Source organism: Punctularia strigosozonata, assembly GCF_000264995.1.
Source record: "Punctularia strigosozonata HHB-11173 SS5 unplaced genomic scaffold PUNSTscaffold_27, whole genome shotgun sequence".
Taxonomy (NCBI): domain Eukaryota; kingdom Fungi; phylum Basidiomycota; class Agaricomycetes; order Corticiales; family Punctulariaceae; genus Punctularia; species Punctularia strigosozonata.
The window spans coordinates 216-10983 of record NW_006767459.1 but is presented as its reverse complement, the minus strand read 5'-3'; the positions used below and the strand labels follow the sequence as shown (position 1 = coordinate 10983).

General features: G+C 53.6%; 5 protein-coding genes across 5 annotated transcripts; 1 reads left to right on the top strand and 4 right to left on the bottom strand.

The window, feature by feature from the left end:
• Positions 1–2826: 2826 nt before the first annotated feature.
• PUNSTDRAFT_37794 (uncharacterized protein) lies at positions 2827–3420 on the bottom strand (the record flags this gene model as incomplete). The annotated part of the gene is made up of 1 exon (XM_007389255.1): positions 2827–3420. A coding segment is annotated over one exon (594 nt), but the record flags the coding sequence as incomplete, so codon positions are not given.
• A 737-nt stretch (positions 3421–4157) lies between these two features.
• On the bottom strand, positions 4158–4886 carry PUNSTDRAFT_139540 (uncharacterized protein; the record flags this gene model as incomplete). Its single annotated transcript, XM_007389254.1, has 1 exon — positions 4158–4886. One exon carries the CDS (start codon positions 4884–4886, stop codon positions 4158–4160), a length of 729 nt encoding a protein of 242 aa, XP_007389316.1.
• A 473-nt stretch (positions 4887–5359) lies between these two features.
• PUNSTDRAFT_139539 (uncharacterized protein) lies at positions 5360–7037 on the bottom strand (the record flags this gene model as incomplete). Its single annotated transcript, XM_007389253.1, has 8 exons — positions 5360–5368; positions 5426–5557; positions 5607–5942; positions 6004–6271; positions 6320–6379; positions 6426–6679; positions 6730–6914; positions 6971–7037. The coding sequence occupies 8 exons, from the start codon at positions 7035–7037 to the stop codon at positions 5360–5362; spliced, it is 1311 nt and encodes a 436-aa protein (XP_007389315.1).
• A 606-nt stretch (positions 7038–7643) lies between these two features.
• Positions 7644–8115, bottom strand: PUNSTDRAFT_139538 (uncharacterized protein; the record flags this gene model as incomplete). The annotated part of the gene is made up of 4 exons (XM_007389252.1): positions 7644–7679; positions 7734–7883; positions 7937–8029; positions 8080–8115. The coding sequence occupies 4 exons, from the start codon at positions 8113–8115 to the stop codon at positions 7644–7646; spliced, it is 315 nt and encodes a 104-aa protein (XP_007389314.1).
• Positions 8116–9713: 1598 nt separating this feature from the next.
• On the top strand, positions 9714–10261 carry PUNSTDRAFT_48094 (uncharacterized protein; the record flags this gene model as incomplete). The annotated part of the gene is made up of 2 exons (XM_007389251.1): positions 9714–10061; positions 10088–10261. 2 exons carry the CDS (start codon positions 9714–9716, stop codon positions 10259–10261), a joined length of 522 nt encoding a protein of 173 aa, XP_007389313.1.
• Positions 10262–10768: the final 507 nt, after the last annotated feature.

Below are 10768 nucleotides of genomic sequence, written 5' to 3'. Positions count from 1 at the left end.
ATTTGCGATGTGACCATGCGTTACGCAGGGCCCTCCACCGAATATTCACACGCTATTGTGACTGTATGTACGGTGACGGTTCTGTCCTCGCCCAATATTGTGGGACTGTGGCGCCGTCGCACGGGCAACGAATGGACGGTGAGCCTAAGATGTCTTTTTGTCCTCGGATGTGGCTCATGATATTCGTCGCACTCGGTATTGCTCAAATATGCTTCTGTGTACTTTTACTTTGCCTTATCGTCTTTAACGCTCTCATCATCCCATCCCTTTCGAGCGTTCATCGTACGAACTTTGATCTCCATCAACTAAGCCAGTTGATCGGTTGAGTCGAGCACGATGCCTTTTACTGGTTCGGCTCAAACCACTCTCCGCGGTCGCGTTACGTTCTCCTGCGGCGAGTCGCAACTTTTCGGCACCATACAGAGCGAAGGGCGAATTTCCGTTTACCCGACACCGTCCCCGTACTCATGTAGTCACGGCTCGAAACTCGTGGATGTTCACAATTTTTGGCATGACGTTCGCCCGCGACCACCGATATGGCAAAGAATCGCGATAAGAACACCACCGAACAATCCCGTACATGAATATATCGACTACGTGTTCTATTAGACCTTGGTTGAAGCGCTCAACTTCCTCTGCAACGTGTACATCTCACAGGAGATCATGCAGTCCAGTCTCATAGGATGGCTACCCAGTGTGCTGCACACGGTCACGAGCGAAGGTGTTGTCACACGGTCAGACAGACTCTCAAGAGGCTCGGACGATAGACCGTTGTAAGTCTTAAGTTGAGCCGGGGCGAGAATCGTATCGTACATGAGCATATCGTAGACTACTTATATACCTACCAAGCATTGACGTGTCGTTTTCTGAGTTTTATGGTTGGGCATACGTGGTCCTATGGACCGGGCGAAAAGTACTTGTGGGAGGAACGTGCGTGGACCGAGCCAGCACGTTGAGCACCATCAGGTAGAGAAGCGAGGATGTTTGATGGTGAACGATCGGCCGTAGTTTACGCTTTCGAGTATGCTGACGGTCAGGTCGATCATCTAGGCATATGTGCCCATTCGGGCCTTTCAGGGTCTGGGCGACTGACCACATCAATACTGTGAAATAACGTTATCAGCATCCTAAACTCCCGGGGTGAGCGATGCGTACCCTATGGAGCTGAAGGACCACAACGGTCTTCTCTGAGAGTTGAAGGAGTGCAAATTGGCACGACACCGAGTTCACGGTGACGATTTCAAGTTGTTCCTCCTGCTCTGCAGACCAAAGCTTCGCCGGAAACTCCAGCCAGCGATTGAAAGAATCGTGCGTCTCCGGCGCTAGGGACTTGAACCTCCGAACAGCAAAGGAGAAGGAGTCTTCTAACGCGAAGATATACTCAATAGTTCCCGGAACAAGAGTCTCTTTCGGATCGCCGCTCGGGTGGAAGGCTATCTGGCTATTGCCTCGATGAGTCCTGGAGCGAGCGTATATTGTGCCATGCGCGCGAAGACGTGCTCGCTGATATATGAACCTCCGGCCATCCGGAACAAGGTGCTGGAGATCCAGCGGTACCGATGTCTGTACTTTCGGTGCCAGTTCTTCCTCGCAGGCGAACCGTTCTTCGAACAAGCCAGGATGATCGTCAGGCTGGGTGCCGTAGATTCGTCGGAATAAATCTTCGCACTGACGAAGAGATTCAGGAGACTCAGGCCGACGTAACCACCGCCTGAAATTGCCAGCTGCGACACAGGCGCGGTGTACGGTGCCTTCAAGGAAACCTGGACGGGATAAAAATGAGTCCTGTTCTCAATGAGGTGTCAAATGATGTGACCTAGCCGATGGTTGTGTGGAGTGTTCTGAAGCCATCCTATTAGCCGTTCAAACGGAAAGCACCACCACGAGTGTACAGGTCCAAACAAAAGAAGGAAATCATAGATATGAAAGGCCATATGATGATTAGATCGGGGGACAAGGTCCGGATAGAGCGTCGGTAAGCGGGACACATAGTCGGCGATGGACTTGCGATATGCAGTTGCCATAGCTTCACTGGTAACACGTCGACATGCAAGAGATAGGGCACAGACAAGCGACATGGTGTGGTCAAGAAATGGCGCAAGCTTATGAGGGTCGGTAGGTGCAGCTTCACCCCACATGATGATGAGGGTGAGCGGAAGGTATATGCGGAACAGCGTACGCCATTCGTCAGCTTTTACGCTGCCAGCGGCAGCCGACCCGAAGTTAGCAGGTACGGATTGGATCCAGGACGGCCGTGTTGTCGTTTTGATGACTTTGCGAAGCTTCTTCAATACTTCCGGGTCTGATGTTCGGATCAACGGAGTCGACGACCTCCAGGGGTGCTGCCGACGCTGAAGAACATGAGTCCGTAGATTCAGGTCAATCAGACAAGAGACACACCCATCCCACCAGGGCCTTCGCTAGCTCGTGCCTTTGAGGCTTAAGATTCTGGGGTCGCCGATGGCTAGGTGGGGGGATGGGGAGGCGAAGATCATCCACGGCAACAAAAGTTAGTGCTCGTAGCGACCGTTTCCGCAGCCGGTCCTCCAGCGCCTGCAATGTCAGGGGGTGGCCCATGTCACCGTCCTTGTCCTCCTGCTCGTCATCGTCATCGGTCTCATCGATAGCCGCGATTTCCGAAATAAGGTCGCGATGTATTCGCTCGATGTCCTTGACATTAGCACTTGTCCATGAGGCATTCCGTGGTGGAAAGGGGGGATTTGGGACCGGAAGCAAGGATTCGTCGTCAACTTCGGGAATTTGGAACTCGTAGTGGAAGGCAGGACGACCTTTGACCTTCGCGAAAGCCTCACTTTCTGTTAGGCGCAGTACTGAAACGTAGTGAAAGTGAGCTAGACCCTCGAGAAGACAATGCATGCTGTCAACAACGAGTTGTTGGGTCGGATCCCAGTACGGTAGCCGCCAAAGTTCGGACCAGCGCACACCCGTTTCAAGAAAAAGCCGCGTCCGCTGTTCCTCGGACGTAGCATCTCTCCATTTCTCCGCCGCAACGCGCATCTCGGCAACGTTCCGACAACGCCACTGCTGGTAATCGACCCTGCCCAGTTTGGTCAATCGCCATCGGCGGTCTGTTGGGTCCACAGGATGCCAACAATTGCATACACTGCAAAACTTCTTCGATATTGACGGCGCTAAGGACGCTATTTTCCGAGCAGCTGGTAGATCGCACACAGCGTTAGCAAGGGCTACTCGGGCGAGACGGCCACTGTTGTAACATGCAGTGCGGGACAGAAAGAAACCGTCATGCCAGCCAGTGACGAAATCGTCTATAATGGGTCGGATGTAATGATTCAGAGCTGTTAGGGATGGCTCTTGAGGACCTGGGACCAGAGCAGCAAGATAGAGATTTTCAGGGGCGTATCGGACCCCAATTGGGAGATTGAGGCATGCTAAGGCGATGACGCCTGTAGAGTTCTTGTTTCCATGGAGATTAGACCATTCGACGTTGAAGAAATCAACAAAAAGGGAAAAGAACAGACGGCTTTCAGACCCCGGATGACCATCGGGACCCATAGGACGAACAGAGAAAGGTTTCCCATCGGGGCCTTTGAATTCCTTGATGAAACGTGCATCAAAAGGCCCGTGAATTGCACCTGGCGTGGAGGAACTACGGCCTGTACTCCGGGTACAGGCATCGATGGCTTCCTCCAGCTCACGATTTGAAAAGATGCCAGCGAGATAGTCGCAGAATAGATGGTATTGGAACGGTTTGATAGGATTTCCACCCGCATTCAGCAACTGTGCACGGCAAGCGGTTCCGGGAACGGGCTGATTCGTGCAATACTGAGGATATATGCCTGATCTGTCAGGCGGATGGGTTTGGTGACATTCTGTGCACGTGGCGTAGGTGAGAAACTGTCCATCGAGTTTGAAGAGGTTGAGAACTGCGCTCAGAGTCCTCGGTAATTCACGACTGGGTCCTGACGCAAATGGATTATGAAAACCAGTGGGAAGGAGGGCCATCGCGATAGACAGTAGGCCAAGAATAAAATCGCCGTCACGTTCGCTGATGCGCATGATGATGCGGCAAAATACCACCAAGACCAAAAGAACCTGAGCAAAGGTAGAGAGCTTATCGACAGGATGATCGAAATGGTGTCCTGCAAGGAAATGAGGCCAAGGAGTATACAACCAAGTCAGAACACACCAGAGTCATACACGCAAGACGCAGGTCCCAGCTTAATCTGGTCCTTCCATCTTTCAAGTTCGCTGTAAAGGACGGCAAGCTGACCCTCAACTCGCCGTTTCCCATCGATAACAGCGTCAATCCTCCGGGTGATGCCAGCAACGTTCTCCTTGATGCGATCTAGACGGTCTCTCAACTCGAGAAAAGAGTTGAGTGATCTGTCGACATCTAAGACCCGTTTGCGCTCCATGTACAATGAAATGTCCATCTCGATGTGGTTCAAACAAACAATTGCACGGCGCGTTAGGTTGTCACTTCTCCGCTCAAAGCGTGTCGAATGCCCGGTGAACGTGGACGATGCGTCGGCGACGGTTCCGGTCGGTGTGGGGACAGCAGGGGAAATGGTTGACCCGGACTCAGCCATCGCAGCTCCCGCCGATGCGGGGGGACTAGGATCGGATGCTGGAATTGACACCCGAATGACATCGTTCAGTGAGTCCACAATATGGGCGGTGGAAGAGATCGCTGCATCAGGAAGCTTTGCCTGTCGTGACGCCCATAAGGGCCCGGGACGTGAATCAGAAATGATGCCGTCGTCCGCAACTGTGAGGCCGAAGACCTCCTGAGTTAGTGTGTCTGCTGCATTCACGTCGGAGGCGACGTCGGGAGATAGAGGAGTATCATGCAAGGCTTGGAGGCGCCCCGCCCGCTTGAGCGCCGTGTAGGAGCGAGCAGGCATTAGCGGAAGAGTAAGAACCAGATGGTATAAGTTCGGAACCTGTTAAATACGATGCAGCGCTCGCCTCAATGCAATTTACAAGGACGATACTCGATATGTCACCAATGTATCCATCGATGCTGTCTTGGGGATGTATTGGTCACATGCATACGCCACCGCTCGTCTTGTTCCAGAAAAGGATCGCGTTGTATTATTGCTGTTTGCAAAAGTATTGGCGCGCGCGCGTTTCTTGCGCCACCACACTCAACTTTTGTGCATCCGCGTCGTATCTGCAAGGTGTGGCTGAATACAGTGTGTTGGAAATGTTGTTTCGCGAGCTCGGGTTGCTCTCCCGCACCTGGAAACGCTCGTTTACCACCTAGCATACATGGACGTGTTCTCCGTCTGGTAATGTACTGGAAAGCATAAATGGTCGCGAACAAGGACGCTACAGATGCCGAGAACAGCAACAATCATATATGTACAGATGGCTTTCACTGATACTATACCCAAATGTTCAACCGTGGCAATTCGTATGTCACTGCTTGCCATTCGCACACCTCCCGCGATGAGTGCAGTCTGATGATCTCGACTATGAAGTTCGCAATGTGTTTGCTCCCCGCGACGATGATGGGCCATATCACCCACTCCGCAGTCTCGATGGCATACTTCATCACCTCAGGAATGTCGCCCTATTCTTGTCTTTAGCAACACCACCTGCTGACCACATTGCATGCTTACCCTCAACTTAGACCATAGGAAGTGTACGATGACTAGCAAGAGTGATAATCCGAGGCATACCTTTGCCAGCCAGATGAGGATGTTCGACAAGAGGGCAAACGACCAGGAGAGGGCACGCAATGTCGAACTGGAAATGATGTGTAACGCCGGTCTCAATAACCAGGCGTTGCCGCTTCTGAAAAGCCACCAGATCTGCCATAACAGCCGCCAAAGCGGTCCCAGCATGCTGACTCCAACAGCAACTTCGCGTTTGCGTGTCCACACCGCGACCGCCCCGACGCTGGTCGTTGAGGATGTAGCGCATGCAATATAGTTCATGGAGGCTGTACTGAGCGTCTGCCGACTAGCATGAGCATCGGTGTATTTCTTACCAACGAAGTCACTTTGCCTGACTTACTGCCACAATCTGGTTACAGCAATTCCCGTTCGTCAATACCTGCTCGAGCCCATGGCCAGTCTTCTGAAAGACATAGATGCTTCCGGCGTCACTGCCAGCCATCACAATCTCCTCGTCTTCCCCAAACAAAACATGTTTCGGGACCGTCGATACCTTGATTCCCGAGTGAAACATTGCGAGGAGAACCCCAGTTCGACTATCGTGTATGCAGAAGTTCACGCTGTCGTTGATCGCAACTTCGCCATTCTCGTTGACGGTGACACGGCCACTATTTCAATGTCTGGTGAGCGATCAGGCCACTTGCACGACTGCTCACATGAGCTTGTCTAGGCGCGGCCCGTGATCCCAAAGTCCTTCTCCGTTCAGGAATCCGTGTCTGGCAGGCATTAGCACGTCACCCAAGATAAGACGTCATTGCATACATTTGGCCGGAGTACGTCGAGAAGATGATGATGCTCTTTCCGCTCGTCGCAAACTCGATGGTGCGAGGCTCGATTTCAACTAATTTTTGGCTCCATTCCTTCCAAAGTCTGTTAGGACGGACGTCGTAGGATGCAAGAACGCCATTGGCGGTGCTGAGGACCAGTTGGATTTGACTAGGGCTGGACCGAACCGCCATCGAAAGGATCTCGCCGCCCTCGGGCACCCGGAACACATGGCACTCCTCGTAAACGGCCTTTCGTGACAGTCAGGACGTTAACCTGCCATGAGGTGGAGTAAACTTACGCGATTCTGTTGCCAGGCGAAGACGACACCATGCTTCGTTCCAATAAACAGCATATCGGGCTGGCCTTGTATGGACGCCCATTTCAGCGCCACTACGGGGCCATAAGCGCTGGGCGGGACCTCGTGGGGCATGCCTGCAATTCGTTTCCTGGTGATTAAATCGTTGATGTCGAGACCTGCCTCGCCTAACTTGGATTTCAGAGGATGCACTTGTAGGCCGGCCTGGAAACTTCTGACTTACCTCCTCGCGCCAGCAAAGAGCCGTCTGGGGAGAAAGCGAGGGCGTATGTCGGTATGTTCGGCGTCATGATGCGTCCGGCGCATTGGTATGGGCCCCGGGACCCTCGAGACCAAGTTCCTGAGACCAGCATGATGGACAGCAGGAAGGGTTGGGGCTCTCTGAGTCCAGCGTTGGGCCCTTCTCCTCTGTTTATGTGGTCCGTTGGTACGAGACGACGCTACCTTCAACTCTACTGGTCCGCGTGTGCCCCCCCCCCAATACAATTGCAAGCCGCCTTGTTGTACTTATTTTTGCTTATTGTTCCGCGGGCGGATCTCGGCGAAGGCGAATCGTGAGTACCGGAATCGCGGGGAACGCGTCGCGCTGACACCGCACTAACATCGATGCGCCCCTCCGTTGTTCCTTATTGTACCGGCTGTTGTATCTGAGGAGAGCTCGTCCTGCCAGCCGCAATCGCTGCGATATAGTGATATAGTTGCACACAGCACAAACAGCGGGCGTATCTTCGGGCGCTGTGCCGTAACTATCTCGCACGACACTGTTGATCTGCGGAACTGATTGTCACCCGTACATAATAATAATCCGCGCGTCGTTGTGAAGATGCGGAGCCAACTGTTACCCGCTACAGATTACCATCATAGGCACAACACATTGTGGCCGCTGGTCGAGCATGTTACAAGGCTCCCAGAATGGACTGGGCCGGAAGAGACTAAGTTGTTGGTCAGATAACGAACGCAGATATCCTCGAGGAGCAAGGCCTGACCTTCACGTTATCGTGGAATGCTGGGTCCTGCGGCTTACTGATGCCCTTCTTGATTTCTCGCGCCGTGTACGCGAGCCGCCTTGAGATCAAATCGTCAAGGGGCCACGCATCCTCGTACTTATTGACGAACTCCGGACGTAACTCTATGAGCTGCAGAACGTGAGTCATGGGAAGCGGAGCGTTCGGTGAAGCGCCTGGCTTACTTGGTGCTTGGCGCGCTCGACCGCTCCCGCGGGCTGCTTCGAGACGGTATGCGCGTGATGGAGCCATTGCGAGACGACCTTGTTGACATCGCGCTTGAAGTAATCTCAGGAGGCAGCATGGGTCGGGTTTGATTATCGCTTACCTGAATGGATTTGTAAGCCTTGTCCTTCAATCCCATCTTGGTACGGAGAGTGTAGCCGCCGCTTCGGGGACGACCGGCGCTCCCGATGGGCCTTGGTACGGGATCGTGTTCTTGGAACGATGTTTCGAATTCAACGCGACGAGGGACCGTCGGCGTCGATTCTCGGGACGGTGATGCACCGGATGAAGCAGAGCTATCTTCGCTATCAGCCAGCGTCGCAGTGCCATGTTTCAACCCAGGTGACACTGTGCGATTTCTGGAGGACCGCCTTGTGCTGGGTGCCCTAACGGGACCAGGGGTAGCCGCCCTAGCGGCAGGACTTGGCGCCCTGAAAGGACCGGAGGAGGGTGTTTCAATGGGGGTCGTCGATCGTACCGTGCTACGCTGTGTTGTACGAGGGTATGGGCGGGTAGCGATGCGAGCCTCATGAGCTCGAGCGCGACGATGCAGACGAGCGCCAATCGGGACAGTGTACGAGACAGGCTCGTTCGCCACGACTAATGACAGATCACGATGTAAGGTGAGCACGAGTTGACGATCCGGGAGTGGTAGAGGTAGAAAAAAAGCTGCCCGTCGAGCAGAGCCTGGCAGAGGGGAAGTCATGGTTAGCGAGGGGAACCGGACATGTATCAAACGTGAATATACATTGATGAGGAACAATATGGCAACACATCCCAATTGAGTCCAGCAATGAGTAGTCCTGAGCGCATACAGAGAAAAGTGACGGTTGTCAAAAGCCGTATCGAAAACAATCAGATAATTTGTGCTCACATCGCGATGCCACAGTTTCACGATGTCGGACGAGGACGGGGCATTCACCGCCCGTACACAACAATGCGTAGGTGTCTGATACGATGGCACCGGGAGATATCCGTTATAGTTCAGAGCAACGCGAAGAGTTAAGACAATTGATGCAATGCCAAGAGGAAGCACCGCGCTCAGGTTCTCGGGCTGGAGTGATAGCGTCGCCTCTTGCATGTGACTACGACTTCGCTCCCAACGTCCTCTATCTCTTTGTTCCCTCCATGCCCTACCCTACCTTTTGTCTACGTCGAGATGAGTCCGGTAGGGCGTAGGGCGGCTGTTATGGCAGGGTAATGCCGGTACGTTCTCTGAGTCTCCGAGTCTTGCTCGCACAACGAACGCTGACTCGGGCAGGTCGTTGTACTCTTGCAACGCTTTTGCACCGATGCTTCCAGCTTTCCTCTCCCTTGGTCTTTCCATTGCGGACTACGGAAGTACCCACAACTCTACTAGTGTTCCGTTTGTACCTCCAATACAACGATCAAATCCGGCAGCACCAACGTCGACCGTGGTGTGGATCTCCCCGGATGCGGCTAGATCACGTTTGTGCTGTCGTTTGTTTTCTCCCGCATGTTCAAACATCGATATCTGACCAGGAGGCTACGGCTTTCCTTTTTTCTCTGCCTTCCGCCTCAAGCGTCGTGGTCCGCTTGAAGAAGGCCGCAGGTAGGCTCCGCTTGGATGGTGAGCGACCCGACGGCGCTTCGTCACGCATTTGACCGGACGTGCCTCTATAGCGCTGCCTTCCAACTTCCGTTCTCGACTGCGACGCCGGTTGGGATCTGCAGATGCAAGCCTATTGAAGCTCGCCTACCCTACCAGCGGTCTCTATGTCATTGCGGGGTGATGTTCGTAGTGACGATGCACAGTTTGCACTCGTCGCAGACGGCAAGGCCAAAAAGCGGGGGGAGTCAATGACTACGGTCGTCGTGAAAATTGCGACGGTCGCGACGCCACTCTTCGCGCCCGTGCGACGTAGCGGAACGTCGAGCTCGCCGTCCGCCATGGGGTGGTACTATACTCTGGCTTGGGCATGTACGTTATCCAAGACAGCCGTCATCAGGATATTTTGGGGCCGCTACCATCTTCCGTTCCGTGCTCATCTTAACCCAGTGTCATGCCATGCTTGTGACGCCTTGCTCTTGGGCATAACGGAGGGCCGCGTGACCCTGCGGATGGTTCATAGTCGCTTGTTAACATACAGGCGACATGCATAGGAAAGACGGTGGATCTTGTACCCGAGGTATCGCGTCTCGCCACTATGACTGCGACTTGCTGGAGACGCGAGGAACTGTCGTACACTGTCGTGCCCGGCATCAAACTGTCTCTCGTCGACTCCTGCAGGACTGGCATCACTCCTCATTCAGAAATGCAGTGATAGTCCTTAGGCAGCGGAAAGTTCAGACAGCGGCGCTCGGCTCCTGCACTGAACGACCCGCAGGTCTGAAGTTAGTTTTACGAATCCGTCGCGACGCTATCTTTCGGATGGACACCTAAGTCCGCCCTGCTACTCTTCCATCGATCGAAATAAAGGAATCGTGCGCGATCCGTACAACTCCCCCCCTTACACCCACGCCGCGCAACGGCATTGTCACTGTTGTCGTCGAATTTTCCCACCCCGGCTTCGTGTACTTATGTCCGGCTGTCTTCGCGCGGCTCTGACCAAACACGATATCGTTGCTGCCGTGTTCGCATCCACGTTTTATTGTGGCTGGACGGTGACCGTTCTGTCATCGGCCGATGATGGGAATGTGACGTCGTGGCATAGGCAATGAATCGACGGTGAGCCTAACTTGCCTTTTTGTCTTAGAATATCGCCCTTGACACCCATCTCCGTCTATTGTGCTTTCCGTACCGCTCAAGTATGCCTCCGTGTATGCTCACT